This window comes from Etheostoma spectabile, unplaced genomic scaffold (genome assembly GCF_008692095.1).
Source record: "Etheostoma spectabile isolate EspeVRDwgs_2016 unplaced genomic scaffold, UIUC_Espe_1.0 scaffold00007303, whole genome shotgun sequence".
Lineage (NCBI taxonomy): Eukaryota > Metazoa > Chordata > Actinopteri > Perciformes > Percidae > Etheostoma > Etheostoma spectabile.
This window is the reverse complement of record NW_022603475.1, coordinates 1-17800: the sequence shown is the minus strand read 5'-3', so window position 1 is coordinate 17800 and position 17800 is coordinate 1. Positions and strand designations below refer to the sequence as shown.

The 17800-nt window shown below is 41.0% G+C and overlaps 1 protein-coding gene across 1 annotated transcript; it reads right to left on the bottom strand.

Moving 5' to 3' along the window:
- Positions 1–13180: 13180 nt before the first annotated feature.
- LOC116678411 (CDK5 and ABL1 enzyme substrate 2) lies at positions 13181–17779 on the bottom strand. The gene is made up of 4 exons (XM_032508333.1): positions 17534–17779; positions 17305–17424; positions 15753–15837; positions 13181–13867 (listed from the first exon to the last, which is right to left on the bottom strand). The coding sequence occupies exons 1-4, from the start codon at positions 17593–17595 to the stop codon at positions 13721–13723; spliced, it is 414 nt and encodes a 137-aa protein (XP_032364224.1). The 5' UTR covers positions 17596–17779; the 3' UTR covers positions 13181–13720.
- Between the last annotated feature and the right edge of the window lie 21 nt (positions 17780–17800).

Genomic DNA, 17800 nt, shown 5'->3' with positions numbered 1-17800 from the left:
GTAGATTAAAGAAAGAATACACATAAAAGACTACATAATATCTATAAGAATCAAAAAGTGAGAATTTATAGCCATACATTGATTTTCCAAACATATGACTTAAAGAAACAACCAAGTCTAGTTTTAATGTAAAATCAGACATAAACTGTCAGATTAAAGAAGACACTTAATAAAGAATAAAGGGTGGAGGAGAGTAGGGGGGGGGGCTGATGTGTTTGGGGGAGGGCCTCCATCATTTAGAGAAGTGACCAGTTCCTGGTTTACCAGTGAAGAAGAAAGAGAGGCAGCGTTAAACCATCAGATCCTCCAACATGAACGTGGGTCAGTCTCTGATCTGCTTCTTCTTCCTCAGTGAGTAAACTCAGCTTTTTACTTCTTATTTCTTTGTGTCTTAGTCTCTCTAAAATGTCCTTCTCTAAAAGAGATCTACTCAGATTAACCTGATGATCTGCAGTCAGCTCTTGATCTCCTGTCCTCGGAGTTCCACTCTACATTTCTATTGTTTACCCTGTTTAGTAGTTATATAATAGAGTTCATCTTTTAGAGTGGAAGAGAGAAAATAATGATTTTAAATGATTTTAATTAAACCAACTCCAGAAGTAGAAGTGCAGCAGTAACGATGCACAACAAAACCTAACACACACACACACACACACACACACACACACACACACACACACACACACACACACACACATGCAGGCACGCACACACAGAAACACACACACACAAACAGACACACATACAGACACACACCCATAGAGTTAATTTTGTCATGTTGCCACTTATGCAAGTGAACCACCAATGTTCGCACGCACCCACACACGCACGCACGCACAACTCACACACACACACACACACACCACACACACACACACACACACCCACACACACACACACGCACACACACACACAAACACACACACACACACACACAACATAAACAGAACACAGAAAATCAGCAGCGTCATTTTCATATGAGAAGTGGTGAAGGGGAAGGAAAAACTAACATGCACTGAAATATGTATAAAATGAAATGTTTCATTGTTTTTTAAATAGTCTACATAACATTTTTATTATGGTGTGGGTGTTTGCTTTGTTTTTTGTTCTGTCTTGTCTCCTTGTGTTTGTGTCTTAGTTTCCTCCCTGGTCCTGTGTGGTAGTCTCTGTCTTGTGTGGTAGTCTCTGTCTTGTGTGGTAGTCTCTGTCTGGTGTGGTAGTCTCTGTCCTGTGTGGTAGTCTCTGTCTTGTGTGGTAGTCTCTGTCTTGTGTGGTAGTCTCTGTCCTGTGTGGTAGTCTCTGTCTTGTGTGGTAGTCTCTGTCCTGTGTGGTAGTCTCTGTCTTGTGTGGTAGTCTCGGTCTTGTGTGGTAGTCTCTGTCTTGTGTTCCCCTCTGAGTGTCTATGTTCTGTTTCCTGTTTTATTTTGAAGTCTGGTCTCTGTCTCCTCTTGTTTCTAGTTTTACTTCCTGTCTGTCTGATTGTCCTGCCCGGCCTGATGTGATCCACCTGATGTCTCACCTGTTCCTTGTTACCTCGTTACCTCTTGTATTAACCCTCTGTCGGCTTGTGTTGTACTTTGTTCCTCATTCTGTGTACTGCTGTGTGTTCCCGTTAGTGATCCCTGTCTGTTCCTGTGTTTCCCCGAGGGTTTTTCCCCTGTCTTTGCTCCCTGTTGTCTTCTCGCCTTATTTCCCAGGACCTTTTTGCATTTTGTATTTTTTAAGTTTGTTTTTGCCTTTTGGATTTGTTGTTTGTTGAACTCTTTGGAATCAATAAAAACTGGACCCTTACCTCCTCCTGCGGTTCTTTTTCATATCTCATAGGACAGTACGATATCTTATAGGTTTTGTTCTGCTCTTTTAGGAACTGTAAACCTATCATTTTGGGGGGAGGGAGGCTGAATCTTCTATTCCTAAAAAGCCCTTTGCAGTCTCTTCAGTTTTGTCTTTGGTCCCTCCAAAAAAAGTTCATCACCCTCTCAACATTTTATGAAAACAAAACAATTAAGGCAAACATTAAAAAAGAGGGAGACATATTTAAACTCCAGTTGGTTCAGTAATTCTAATATTTGTGGTGGTGATGTGAACATTGACGGTTTGAGAAACAACCAATCAGAGCTTTGGAAGTGGGATAACCAATTAAAACGTCCTCTTCCTTCAGGGGCCAAACTAAAGCTCTGTGGGAACCAGGTCTGGAGGATCAGCTGAGTCTGGAATAACTGACCAGTGGTGGGTCAGTGGGAGGGGAGGAGAGAAGTTAAGTTTCAGTGTTTCACACAGGAAAATCTAATTATAGAAGATAAAACAAAAAGGTGCATAGGTGTTATCATCGTATCATTCATACATTGCTCCAAACAAAGGTTCTGTCCTTCTGGCTGTCTGGGTGTGTTTGGAGGCAGATTCATAAAACCCAGGATGAAGTCAAACTTTGACGTTGTATGTAGCCGTGCTGCCTCTAAAACTGCCCCCCCCATTCAGTCTGAACACAGTGATGTTCACATGTGGTTCATTATTGTTGACTCAGTCACTTCTTTGCTTTTTTAGTTGTTTTTATTCTCTGAGGAACATTAAATCTGAGTCAGACTGGGAGATTATTTTAATGCTTGAAATCTGAAAGAATCCAGATCTCTGTTGTTTAAAGTGTTACCCCTCAGTCCCAGACTGGTTGAACTGGGACGCTCCCAGTAGGACTGTGGGGATCTAGGTTTGATTTATGGAAATGTGAAACAAATCAGACTGCAACATCTTACAGGAAGTACACATAGTAACTATTGATTGGTCATCTTTTTAACAGCACTGCAGGATGGAAAAATCGGTCTCATCAATGCAGAAATCATCCAGAGAACAGGAACTGAAGGAGGAAACATCACAGTTGGATGCTCCTTTAATTTGGGTGGAAAGAAGAGAAATATAGAAGGAGACATTCTCATTGAGACAGAAGAGGACACAGCTCAGAGAGGCAGATACAGCATCAGATATGAACATTTTATATTTTCTAAGACAGTTCTGTATGTGAGCATCAGAAACCTGACTCAGTCTGACTCAGGACGGTACAGATGTGGTTTGGTCAGATTATTCTCACCATCATACCAGGAGATTGAGCTCCGAGTTCCAGAGGGTGAGTTTCTCCTGAGAGTCATGTTATTAACTGTTAACTGACAGCTGCTGATGTTTCCAATAACTCAACATGTTTAGTCTAACAGTTGTATTTAGAGCTGCATATTTCCATCATGGTGAACTCTGATGAATGCTCCTTTAACAGCTGATGTGTAAAATATGTGATGAAGTCAGACGGCCCCCCCCTGCAGCTGATTGGAGGTTGTAGCACAAACCCATTGATGACCTTGTGCATTTAGCTGTGGGATTAAAACACATGGATGTTAGCACCGAGTTCTCTGCAGGGAGCATCTGGTCAGCACCACTTCTTTGGATCTCTACAATCCCTCTCTGATGGTTGATTGGGTTTTTTAATGTTCACAGCTCCAACCTCTCCTCCCAGACCTTCTCCACCATCAGTCCCATCAGCCTCCACACTGATGACATCACAGAGTTTCAGCTCCACACCTTCATCATCCTCCACACCTTCATCATCCTCCCCTGATGCCAGCGAGCCTCAACAGAAACACACAACACCAGCTGCAGGTACAGTTATTTTAGTTATTTCTTAATTCTAATAAAGCTCCCCTGAGGATGGTTGTATATTTAGAGTTGATAATCAGTCCTATGTGAAGGCTGCAAAGTGCATCTATAAAAACAGAATGTATTGTCGGTTTGAACATCAGGGGCTCCTGTTGCTGATGTTGTTCTGCGAGTGTGTGCGTCGGAGCCAGAAGATGTTCTTTAATTAACAATCGTAACGTATACCATCATATTCCAGAGTGTAAAACCAACGTGTTCTCCTGCTGAAACACCCACAGGGCTGGTGCTTGTAATGGGAAAATTACATTTAACCAATGATTTTCATATTAATTATTCATAATAATATCTTCAATGCCTCTCAGAGTATTTGGTTCCTGTATCTGTCCTCAGTGGGATCTCTTTGTAGGAGACAACTGGATATGTTATGACTTTGCATTTTCCCACCAAGGATAGATGACGTGGAGCCTGACAGAAACAGTTGCCTAGAACGGTGTTTATCATAGCAGGTCCCAGGTCGAGACCAGAGCCTATCCAAGAGACAAGATGTCCTTTTTTAGCTAAGATAGAATGACTGGTCAAGACACTTGGACACACGAGGGACAGATTCAGAAATACGTAAGAGCTCCAACTGTCTGCCTGAGGTCCACTGATTGTTATGTTTGAGATTAAACTGGTTCCAAACAAGGGTTGGTTTTCCTCGGGGGCACTGCATATAAAAAAGTGGATTACTGATTGTATTACCAGAATGTGTGGTGTCACTTGTTACTCTGTTTCATTGTGAACTGCCATTCTCGTCATTTGTTGATGTTCTCTCGAGAAAATAATTAAACTCTTTCACCGAATATCTAAACTTTTAATCCAGTCTCCAGCCTGTGTTTTATTTTTGTTTCAACAAGGTCTCTTCTTCATTCACAAATTCCTCCCTCGCTGAACAGAAACTTCCACAACATGCTGTACGTGCGTCTCCCTCTGGTCCTCCTGGTCATCGTAGTATCAGCAACTGCTCTGATCATCTGCAGAAAGCGAGCCAGGAAACGCAAAGGTGAGACCACAGGAAACACACACACACACACACACACACACACACACACACAGAAGCAACTGGACATCCAAAACTCACAGAAATCCCAAAACAACACACTTTCCTGTGACTAATCCTCTGAACTGCATGTTTTTCAGACCCTCCTGTAGAAACTGAGTACTCCAATGCTACAGTGGTGAGTTTGCGTTCATCTGGACATCTCAGCATCATTGTAGGCCATGAGGTGAACCAGGAAAAAGTGGCTAGAAAATGGTTTTCGTTCCCAAACCTGGGCCCTGCTTTTTAAATGAATTACTGCATAGACAAAACCATTATCGACTTTATGTTAAAAGTTCTCTGCCAAATACCCTGCGGTGTTTTGTCCCAATCCATAAAATGTACAGTATTTAATTGTGAATTTGAAAACAAATATGCTGCTGGTTTTGTTTGTAACTTTCTTTATATTCTTTTATATCTCTAAAACTGACATTTATACATGTACCTAATCGTTTTAGACAGGTTTTGGTGCGTTATATACTCAAGTGTGAATGTAGACCATGAAATTTTGAAAAAAATATGCTTCAACTTCATGGATTGGCACCAACGCAAATTAAACATAAACATTATAAATTTAGCAAAACAGTGACATCTGTAATCACAGAAAGAAAAAGGGTTTGAGAAACCAGCTGAGAGTAACACAACGTCCTGATCTCGTCCTGCAGGAGACCAGAGAGGCCAGACAGAGGACATCTCCTCCTGTAGAAGTGTCGACAGTTTACTCTCTCCACCCAAGTCAGATCTCAGAAGAAAGTAAGTCAGAACTGTGGTGGGATTCTGGCTTTGGGTTCAGGAAACAGGGTCTTAAAACTTTAATTTGACTGGGTAACAACTTCATTGTAGAGCAGAGGAAACATGTTTGCAGTGGCAGAATAAAGAGAAGACTGTAGTCATGACAACAAAGATGTGGTTTTACACTTTATGTCTGAGTAGCCTGAAGAAACAGGAACCAGTATCCACTGTATCTAGAGCCATGAGCGTCTGTTGTTTTTAGGAGGACGTCCTCAGGCTAAAAGTGATATAATTACAGATGTTCTGATCAATATTAGACATAAAACCCTGTCTTCAGACTTTAACTTGACTGGGTAACAACTTCATTGTAGAAGATGGTGGTCCTGATCTGTAAATGGGTTTTTGAACTAACTAACTTTCTGAGTAGCGTGCTGTCTTCTTGAGAAACAGGAACCAGCTCAGTTTGAGATAACGCCTTACACTTGGGTTGTTTTTGAGAGGGCGTCTTCACACTGAATGTGTGAACAGAGACAAATACATATAGTTCGATATAAAAAGATATATTTGGAGGTTTACATGAAGCAGCACCGAACTGATGTGAAGAAACCGGCGAGTTAACGTGCTGACCTTTTCTTTGTGTCCCTGCAGACCGAAGAGGCCTCGAGGAAACTAACTGCTGTCAGGTGGAGTTTCTTTGCCCCACTGGGTTTAAAGGGAACAAAAATGACTCAGATCCGAACAGAACCAGTTATCGATTTTTTTTTTAAAGAAAATGAATTGGCAGTTTTAACACCATAGGGTCTTAATCTTTTACAAATTACTTCTTATTCAAATTTTCATCCACTCATCTCCAAGCAGCTCGGATCCAGATCAGAAATGGATTAAGGTTCAACCACAGTACAATTCGCTGTTAATAGACTGATAGACGTCACATTACCATATTGCCAGACCTTAACCAGAGTCCTCATATCCGGAGTTCAACCCTCTGAAACCCAAACCAGTTTTGACAGCTTTTTGCTCCTGTCACATTATTACTCACTCATCTGCAGGTCTAGCGCAGCCATGGCCAGAAGCAGGAAGAGCTCGGCATGTCTTATGGGCAGTATAACAAAGTTATAATAGCATGAACATAACAAAAAGGAAAAATCTGAAGTATCTGAAGTCTCTTTATATAGACCTTAGTGGTCCCTAATACTGTATCTGAAGTCTCTTTATATAGACCTTAGTGGTCCCCTCATACTGTATCTGAAGTCTCTTTTATATAGACCTTAGTGGTCCCTAATACTGTATCTGAAGTCTCTTTTATATAGACCTTAGTGGTCCCCTAATACTGTATCTGAAGTCTCTTTTATATAGACTTAGTGGTCCCTAATACTGGTATCTGAAGTCTCTTTATATAGACTTAGTGGTCCTAATACTGTATCTGAAGTCTCTTTATATGACCTTAGTGGTCCCTAATACTGTATCTGAAGTCTCTTTATCTAGACCTTAGTGGTCCCTAATACTGTATCTGAAGTCTCTTTATATAGACCTTAGTGGTCCCTAATACTGTATCTATTGACCTCATAAGGGGAAGATTCCAGATTGGCCCATCTGAGCTTTCATTTTCTCAAAGGCAGAGCAGGATACCCAGGTCTCGGTTTACACCTATCATCATTTCTAGCCACTGGGGGGCCATAGGCAGGCTGGGGGAACTCATATTAATGTTACAAAACCTCATAAAGTGACATTTTTATGCAATGGGACCTTTAAGTAAAGGATCTGAATACTTCTTCTACCACTGTTCACCTCTAGGCTGAGCTGTCTTTTGGTGCTGGTCTCAGTCAGTCTGGAGGAATTTTCATAGACTATATGATATATATATATATATATATATATATATATATATATATATATATATATATATATATATATATTAATAATATACAGTCTTGGACTGTGCCTGACATTAAACTAACATGACTGTTCTAAAAAGCTGTAGAATTTTATAAATGCTTGATTTTCTAAAATATTTTCCTTGCTGTATATCCATATCTTTCAAATACTTGAATTACAAAAAATAGAAAGAAAAAAAGAGGTAAAACATGTCAAAAAACAAATGAATCTAACTGAAATGAAAACTTATAAATGTATATGTCTTTAAATATAATAGTTGTCATTTTGTTTTCATCATTTTTTATGAAATTAAATAAAAAATCAATTTGCAATATTAACTACCCTCTCGCTCTACAGTATCCCTTACATAGTGTCATATTAAATGTCATAGTACAAGAGGGAAAAACATGTTTTGAAGTATTCTTTTTGTATTTTCATATTTTCTATTATGTCTCATGATGTTTGGATTGTGTTTATCGTCATGCACCGAAGACAAGAAAACCCTTTGATTATGTCATAAATAATGACTAAAAACACTTCATAATACAGCTGTTAAACAAAGTTTTACTATGTACATTATTACAGATGTCTTTGTTTGATAAGTTCTATTGGACATTTCTATATTTTCTCTGTATCTGGACCTTTTTATTGTTATGCACCACATTCTTTGTCTTGTATGTGCGAACCTACTTGGCAATAAAAACCTTTCTGATCAAAAAGTCATAGTATAATATTTAATAAGCGTTAGAAATATTCAGAGTAGCACGCCATTAAAAAGTCATAAAATTATATAGTATGTCATAAAATGTACACAAATGTCATAACAAAGTGTCATAGAGTATAATAGTCAACCGTTTCCTAGCAGCAGCTGCAGTAAACATCACAGTAAAGTCATTTCAATCTTTTATTGAAAATAAACTTGAATTGAACATTGGCAGTTCAAACAGTATATGGTCTTTATCTTTTACAAAATATAGAATATAAATATTTTAATGCTCTCATCTCCTCCAGATGTGTGTGATCCCAAACTGTCGTGCAGCGTGACCGGCGACACCACAGCAGCTGTTGGCAGTGGGGGGGGGGGGGGGGGGGGGGGGGGGGCAATATCTCAACATCTGATCTATTATATCCACATCCATATATGAGATATCTTCTTACATTTTTTTGTCTTATCATGGTTTTAAAGGCTGTATTGCAGTACACTGATGTATTTTTCTGAACTTCTGTTCTATTATTTGCCTTTAACACTTAAGTCATTGTATCCACATTAATTATCTAAAAATTGTATTGTGATTTGATACTATAAATAAAATTGAATTGAATTGAATCCAGTGGGCCTGACTGGAGGCTTTGGCGGGCCGGTTCTGGCCCACGGGCCATGTGTTTGACACCCCCGATGTATTTTATCAATAATATATTGAAATATGATTTCCTTCATAATACCCAGCTGTACAGTGTAGTCAGTATTAGTCCCTGACACAGGATGATAGATTTCACATTAAAACTCTACATACTGCTCTCATCTTTATCACAGCAGCTGAACCCAAAACTATAGAAATCATATCTACACACAGGCTGGCATCAAATCAAATGAACATAACTTAGAATGAACTATAACTTAAAATGTAAAAAAAAATATTACAAATGGAAGACAAACACTTGGTTAATAATTCCCTTTGACAACCTTTTAGTGCTAAAAGAAGAATAAAATGATAAATACGCTATACAAAACAAACTAAACACAACAGGAGTTTTAAATAAGGGCGGTGGCACATTTCAGGTAAACACAGCGAGGAAGAGGAGGGGGAGGAGGAGGAGGAGGAGGATGAAGGTCGGCTGACAGAAGAACAGCTGCATAGAATAAAGAGAACCGATCTCTAATGTAGAGAAGAAAACTTTGGACTTTGTGTGCTGTTTTTACTCTCAATCGAGTCTTATTGCAAGATATAGTTATTTAGTGAGAGTGCTTCTTTAACCAGCTTTCATATCTCATCAATTTCTGTTTTTTTTTCTTGCCAAAAATGTACTTTTCCCACAAAGATAAATATGTAAATATATGCCTCTGCTCTGGAGTGTCTCAGTGCAAACTGCAGCGCTGGCTTCTTCTTCGCTACCTTAATAAGGCTGCCGTGCATCACCCTGGTGGGTGCTGCACATAGGTGGTGTTAGAGAGTAGCCCCCCCCCCCCCGATGCACTTTGAGTGTCTCTGATAAAGCGCTATATTACTGGAATGAATGATTTAGAGCAGGAGGGAAAACTGAGACCCAAACCCGTCGTTAGAAGAACATTTCTGACGCGTTCCCATCATCATCTCCGGTTCAGATTCATAAAATCCAACTAGCAGACTTTTGAAACCTGGATTACATCAGGGTCCAGTGTCACATGTGGCTGCAGCTGGGTAGCATTTTCTACCATCTGGCAATCTGCACGCAACTCATCATGTTACCGGTGAACAGTTAACGGTAAACATGCCGTCTTCATTCCCCTATATTCAAACTGCTTGTTGTATTTAACCATCTGTCTAGATATTCATATCCTCACATGTGAGAAGCCAATACCTTTAAAGAGCCCCTGTTATGCTTTCTTTTATGGTTTGTCCATCTTTTAGTGACTTTAATGTATGTAATAGATGTAGAAAGGGTTAGGGTTAGCCCTTCTCCTCTGCCTGAGACGCCTCGCCCTTATTCCTGGTTGAAATCCCTCAGTTAGTGATGTCACAGATTGAGAACGCTGCCCATTGGTGCTGCCTGAGCAAGCACAGCCCGCCCAGTGGCTTGTTTAAATTTGGTTGACCAATCACAACAGAGTGGGCCAGCCAACCAATTGGAGCAGACTGGGCTTTTCAGGAAGGCGGGGCCAAGAGCTCAGAGTGTCTCAGACAGACGAGCTGCAGCCAGCGGCAGAATGACACATCAAATCATGTAAACCTAGTCTTATAGACCCGAGAGTACAAATATGACGCTGCTAAGGAGAATGATAGGGGCTCTTTAATGATCAACGGATCAGTTGGCTAACTTAACGGTCTCTCTACTTGGATGCAGATGATTGGCCCAGTCAGAGGCTCAGAATACATTTAGTTTGAATTAACCATACTCCACAGAACACAGATGTCCTGCTACAACACTACAGCCCAGAGGGACACAGACTCAGAAAATACAACAGGGTCCCTTTAAAATAACATCAGTGGAAGAACGTTGATGTGAAACCTCAAGATGAAGAATCCTATTTGAAATCATTGTTTTGAACCCAATGATGTGGTGTGAAGATGCATCACCAGATCTGACAGTTCAAAACAGGATTCTTCATCTGGAGGATTATTAACAATAAATACATTTCAGTGACACGGACATTTTTTAATATACAATAACGTACTTCACACATTTACCGTAGAAAAATATTCTAACCATAGCTACTCGGTGATAAAATAAAGACTGTGAAGCAAAAAGGCAAAGTGCAAAAACAACCGAGGCCCGGCATGGTCGTCTCCTGTAACCAACGGTAACCACTTTTAAAAGAAAATACCCCCTTAGTTTTCTGGGTAAAGGAGATGAAATGTTCCACGGTGTCCTGACAGCCGAGGCCTCCGTTTGGTTAAATATTTGTCCCTTTATGATGCACTAAAAACAGAATAAATAATATTTGAGTGAAAAGGTCTTATTGGTAGTTGACGTTGCTCCACAGTGCAGACATCCCAGAATAATCTCCGTGGTCAGGCCTGTTGTACCATGTCAGGGCTTTTTGTTTTTAAATCCTGAATTAAATTAATCATGAATCCGTCATTTCTTTTCTCGATGAACGGCTTTTTTTGGCCTGTAAAACAAAGTGAAATCACAATTTCTCACAGCCCAAGTTAGCATAGTCTACAGCATGAGGAGTACAGAGAAAAGCATCAAATGTGGACATCTGACAGCTGGAATCAGTGAATTTAAGCAAATTGTCAAAATACGTGTAGATTCATTTTCCATCAATCGACTAATCAACTGACTGTTTCAGTTCTTCTAGAAGGAACTTCCCTAGAGTTCCCCCTGAACGGGAAGCAAGTCATCGTCAAAATGACTCCCAGCTCGTTGGGACATTAAAGACCCGCAAAAGCCCCCGGTTGTGTCCCTTTAACCCTGGGCAAAATGGGACACAGTGTTTATGTGACTTCAAAGCAAACAGGATGGGGAAACTTATTTCCCAAGATGCCACAGTGAAATGAAGAGAGAAGGAGCTGCAGTAAATACAATGGCTGAATCTCACTTTCCTGATTTGATATCTCCTCGCTTTTAGGCTCTTGGGACATAAAAAAAGGACGTCTCTTTCCTCTAAAACACACTTCCTCGTTTCTTCTCTACTTGCAGGATTTGTCCATGCTTCCTCGGTGGGACGGACTAAAGACGCAAGCCAAGCAACTATCACTGCAGTAGACACTGATAACAGGGACGGTTTTATCTGCACTACTTGGTTCCAGCTCAGCATTTCCTCTAAAGGGATGCACTGGTTCTCTGTGGCCACCAGGGGGGGGGGGGGGGGCGGCGGCAGTCTGCTGATCCTGCACACCAGCCCAGCAGGAAGAGGGAGGAAACAGGAGAGCCAGAGGTCAAACTACAGAAGACAGATGAAGATAAGGTTGCCTGTTTGAGTCCCTGGATCCAGAACAGGCAGAATAGGAACTCCTACTTTCAAGGTGCCCTTAGTGAAGGCACTTTAACATCTAAACGGGTTTCACAGTAAAGTAGAGCTTACGTGATAAATGAAAGTATTCAGTGAAGAAGACTGGGGCAGGAAGTGACACAGCAAGACTATTCACTGGTCATTTTACCAAAAGACACCCCCAATATCGTATGTGTCTCCTCTACAACACCACGGACCACAAGAGATTGATGCTGGAAAGACATAATAACGTCACAGATCATTTGTTCTGTAAAGTCCTTCCAGGGACAATAAAATCTGCGATTCAGGCAGCAAGACACTCCCGGTGTGGTATGGTGCGTGGCTGAGGACGGAACAAAACCGCAGCACGGCTGGAACACAGCACGGACATGTCCAGTGGAGAACCGGGGTAAACGTCTTCAGAAAAAACAAGCAGAAGCCTGAAAAAACAAAGTCCTACTGATAATTCAGAGGGATGGAAGTGTCCAGGTCATTAATGCGAGTTACACTCCAAACAAGAGTCTGACCTGGGACTGTGAAACCAGTCCAGCTAGGGGACATATGGAAGGAAGAACAGGAAACTGTGGTCACCACAGCCTCGGTGTATCAATTTAAATGTAATTTCACAACGAAGTTTTACAAAAACACGCAGATGTTGACAATGTATTTGCTACAGTTGCTGAAAAACCCTCAGTACTATCGATTTAAGATGCTTTTAAACGCACAAAAACGATTGTCAAATGCACAAAGATTTGTATTTAGGGACTGTCAGTACATTTAAATGAAAATAAAGGTTTTTTTTTTAGCCTCTACATCTAATTTCGTCCCTGTCACAGTCTCTGTGGCCCACAGCGCAGACAGTACCCAAACTTGATACACGGATAATAAGGAGACCCAAAGCACACAGAGGTCTAGAGAGAATCTCATCAGATTAAAGTCATATTTGGACACCCTTTGGAAACAATTCCATTGGGAGTTTGAAACGTTCATTGAAGCTTTTAGTTAGATTCAGTTTAAATTTCTCCACTGATTTAAAACCAAAAATGAGAAGCAGGGGTTTTAACTTCTGCTCTACTCTGAGAACATGACTTACTGTTCGGTCTTTGATTTGTAAGTAGACTCTAATCTTAACGGCATTGTGGAATCAACACTCCTGCATGTTGATGAGCTGAGGATTCAAAGTGGAGCAGAGTACCGGGGCAGAGGATAAACCTGTATTATTAGCCAATAGTTCCTCACATTCTTAACTGCAGAGATTTTAGAAAGGACGACTGGTAAACAGAGCTTTGCAAAACGTAAACTCAAATTGAACTGAAATGACCTAAATCTGTCGCACAAGATTCAAGCAGCTGTCCTCAGAGATTCTCTGTTTCTAAAATCTCAGCAAACAAGCTAGTGAGGTAAAAAAAAAAAAAAAAAAACTACAATCCTGTAAGAAAGAGGATTTGAAGTGTGGCGGTACAGTGGCCTTCAGTGTCTCCCGTGGTGCCGCTGAGCCAGGCACCGTGCGTCACAGTGTGTTGTCACTTTGGTGTTTGAGGGAGCAGAGAGGCCGATGGTGCTCTCTGCGCTGCCGTGCCGTTGAGCCAGGCACTGCTGTCGCACTACTGTCACAGTGTGGATGGGCTCCGTGTCTTCACTGAGAGGAGGAGGATTCCTCGGTGCCTCAGTGCCTCTGAGCCAGGCACGGACCTGTCCAGCCGCCACATTGTGGAGCTGGAGGGTGCTAAGAGTCTTCATGGGGGGGGGGGGGGTTGGTGCTAGGACTGCTGCTGCTGCACCAGCTTCCTGTAATGGGGCATGACCTTGCTCTCCGGGAGGTAGAGCGCCATCTCCAGGGCGACCAGGATGGTGAACTCAAACGATATCAGCTCCCTCCTGCTGATCCTGAAACGCTCCTCCAGCTTCTACAGAGACACAACACAGACACACAACACAGACACACAACACAGACACAGCACAGAAACAGTACAGACACAGACACAACACAGTACAGACACAGCACAGACACAACACAGTACAGACACAGCACAGACACACAACACAGACACAGCACAGAAACAGTACAGACACAGACACAGAAACAGTACAGACACAGTACAGACACAGCACAGACACAACACAACACAGACACAGTACAGACACAGTACAGACACAACACAGACACAACACAACACAGACACAGCACAGAAACAACACAGTACAGACACAACACAGACACAACACAACACAGACACAGACACAGAAACAGTACAGACACAGACACAACACAACACAACACAGACACAACACAACACAGACACAGTACAGACACAGACACAGCACAGATCAATTAATCAATTAATTGCTTTGAGTCATTTACAACAAATGGAGACTTAAACTAACTCCTGTCCTCAGGACAGTAAATATGCTTGGGATGGTTTGAAGATACTAGAAAACAAAATATAAATACAATGTTTGACCCAATACCTAGATATCGATATTGCTGTGCTATTGTCGGGTTGACATTTTTTGCTTTTGAAAAATATTTTTCCAATAAGATTTTTTTTAAATAATCATCAGTAACGTGTGGAAAAGTGGATTTAATGACTACTAAATAAAGGCAAATAATAGAATAGCTAGAGCAATCTGGTAAAAGAATGACAATTTACTGTAATGCAGCTTGTAAAACCAGGAAAGACAAGACTTGTGTCATATTACAATATCCAAAATCTTAGACGATATCCAGTCTCATATCACAATGTCGATAGAATATTATATATTATATTCTATATTGCTCCGCCCTACTTGAAGATACTGAATGGTTTATAAGAGGAGTTTGGATTCAGAAATTAATTTAATTTCTACAACACTCTGAAAAGCTAAACTTTACCAGTTGGGATCTAATGACAACACCACGTCGTCGGCTGTGTGTGAGGAGAGTCGGGAGTTATCTGAGGAGGACAGGAAGTGTCCTGCAGACGCTGCAGCTCCTTTCACTCACAAATACCCGAGCAGGGGCAACATGAGCTGACTGACAGACCCAGGTCATTTACCTCGGACCCCGGAAGCACTAAGGTGGGAATGGAACCACACTCGGGTTGAATGGGTTCCATTTACAAGTCCGATTTTCATTGTTTTCATTAGCTCTAGCCAAGTTAGACATGGTTAACAATACCAGCTGATAACAACGCTTTACGTTGGTTTTTTAAACGCAAACAGCGTAGCAACATGTCCACAGATAGAAGTTGGACAGGACTGTGTGTACGACTGATTTAGTGAGACACAAATAAGACGGAAATGCTTATAACTATGTGTAACTAAGTACGTTACTATAGTTTTCACAACTGTTGATGCACCAAGCAGCCATGTTGGATATTTAGCTTGGAGTACTCGTGGTTGTCGTAGTTCTGAACTAGTAAATGGTGTGTTTCCAAATTTAACTTCGGAAAATAATAGTTTCGAGCACCAATGGAACTCACAACACCAGGATCCTACTGTGTGTGTGTGTGTGTGTTTAGATTAGATTAGATTCAACTTTATGTCATCAAACATGAACACAGTTTAGAGAGTTAGAGAGCCTCCGAGCCTAGCTATGAAGCGCCGCCACATGCACTCTGAAAGGATTATGCAGACAGCAGGATAATACAAGACATAACATATCACAAGACTACATACATGAAGGAAAATTGGGTAGTCTGTGGATGTGAGGCGTGGGAGACAAAACTGTGGGGGTGTGAAAAACAGCTCAGTTCAGCCGGCTTGACCTGGAGGAGGTGGAAACAGGTGTGTGTGTGTGTTAGAAGGACTTACATCAATTAAGTGTTTGACTTCCTGTTTCTTCAGGTCACTGCTGATCTTAGCAGCCAGTAGGATGCAAGCAGCTGACACCAACTTCCTGTAAAACAACAACAACAGTGAAAGGAGCTCACACAACATCATGATCCTGATGGACGGGGAACAGGTCCGATTCACGGGTTTGTACTATTCAGAATCTATACTGTTACATTATGAAGTATATCTCCAAGTCTACGTTCAGAACAAAAACACCTCATTTTGATTATACTGTCCATCTTCTGACAACTTTCACCTTTTGTTTAGCATTGCATAACCCAGTTGTGTATGTGCAGCTGAGTGATAGCATCTACAATCTATATAAGGGACAGGTGGTTTAACCCCCCTACTTTTCTAAACCACTAACCCTGGTCCCTGATCCCTGCCCACAGACCTGGTAGGTCTGGAGCTCTGAGGAGAGCCGGTCAGACCCTCTGTTTTGTCTTCAGACAGGGAGGCCTCCAAAGAAAAACATGCCTCCCCAATGCTCTGACTGGCCACTATAATCATTTATTATTTATTGGTTTTGTCTAAAAACTCAATGCATTTCAATGGGAAGTTTGCAATTGCAATATCTCTGCACAAATAAATGCTATAAACATGAAACCTGTGATGAATGTTTGTCATGTTGTTTGGAGCTATAATCGACATAGACCATTTTGGGCCATTTTGTCCCTTCTGAGGTCAGGTGCGTCGTATATGACGCCAAACGGCACTTCTGATTCATAACTATGTAACTTAATAATATAACTAGATATAAACAAGTCGCAGTTGCCCCTGTTCTGCTGATGTCTTGGTTTTCTTTGTAATATCTATATATATCTGTGCGATTAATGCTCCATTGTATTTATTAATTTATTTGTCTTTATGGTCCTACGACCTTTATAACATTCAAGTGACCTCAGTGCAGCACACATATTCTAATAGCCCAGTTTTTCCTGAAAAGAAATGATGTTGATAGATAGACTATGGACAACAGGGTTGATGTTTTACAAGCTTTTATAGAAAATAAAAGCAGTCGGACCAGAGGTTGTCAAAGATCCTGTAGGGCTCTGGGATAATCTTAATGCCAATGTACCGCCGACCCGCGGCTCTCACCTCTCCATATTTACTCATGTTTGGGTTTTTCATCGTTACGCTTTGGGTTCTGGTTTTGTCGACCAAACAAATTATCCTAGCTAGCTACCAAACTGGAAATGTATCATATCTCAGTCAATTAAGTAACTCCAACTATCTAGGGATATATGCGTGTATTTTAAAAAAGTGACAAAAAAAACAAAAAGCGACAAATGTCAGGAAAAGCGACAAAGACTTCGAAAAAAAATCTAAAACGGAGACAACAACTTGTCCCAAAAAACCTTGAAAAAGGCAACAAAAACGCAGGAAAAAGCAACAAAACGTTGAAAGAAAAAACTTGAAAAGGAAGAAAAACTTGAGAAAAGTCCAGTTTAGAGTGTCTGATGAAGGTACAGTATCTATTGTGTTGAAGAACTTCTGTAGTATCTTTCAGGTGTCAGAGACTCCAGAGTACCTGTTCTGTTTATTCAGTCGACCCTGCAGCACCAACTTCTCAAAGTAGACAAACGCCATCGCTATGGTGACGGGCTGTATGTCGCAATCCTCCCCGACTACTCTCATCTCTCTCTTCAGACTGTTAGACAAAGACAGACACAGAGACAACCTCAGTGATGAATATGAGACCATTCTTTACAGTAGTTGAAGCAAAGTGCACCCAGTCTTACTGTGTGTGAAAGGATTACCTGCGTATCTTGCTGAGGGTGAGTTTAATGTGGGGATACTTCTCCTTGAACGTCTCGTTCATGTCTTTCTTCAGATCAGACGGCTTGACATATTCTATTACTGTCGTCTGGAGGATAAAACATAAAAGGGGAAGAGGTGGTGAAAGGGAAAGAAAATGGAGAAAACAGAACAATATAAAAGGAGTGGAGTAAGGGAAGAAGTCATGAAGAGGAAATATTTGTAGTCATGTGGAAGTGAAAGTAAGATGAGACATTTTAAAGTCAAAC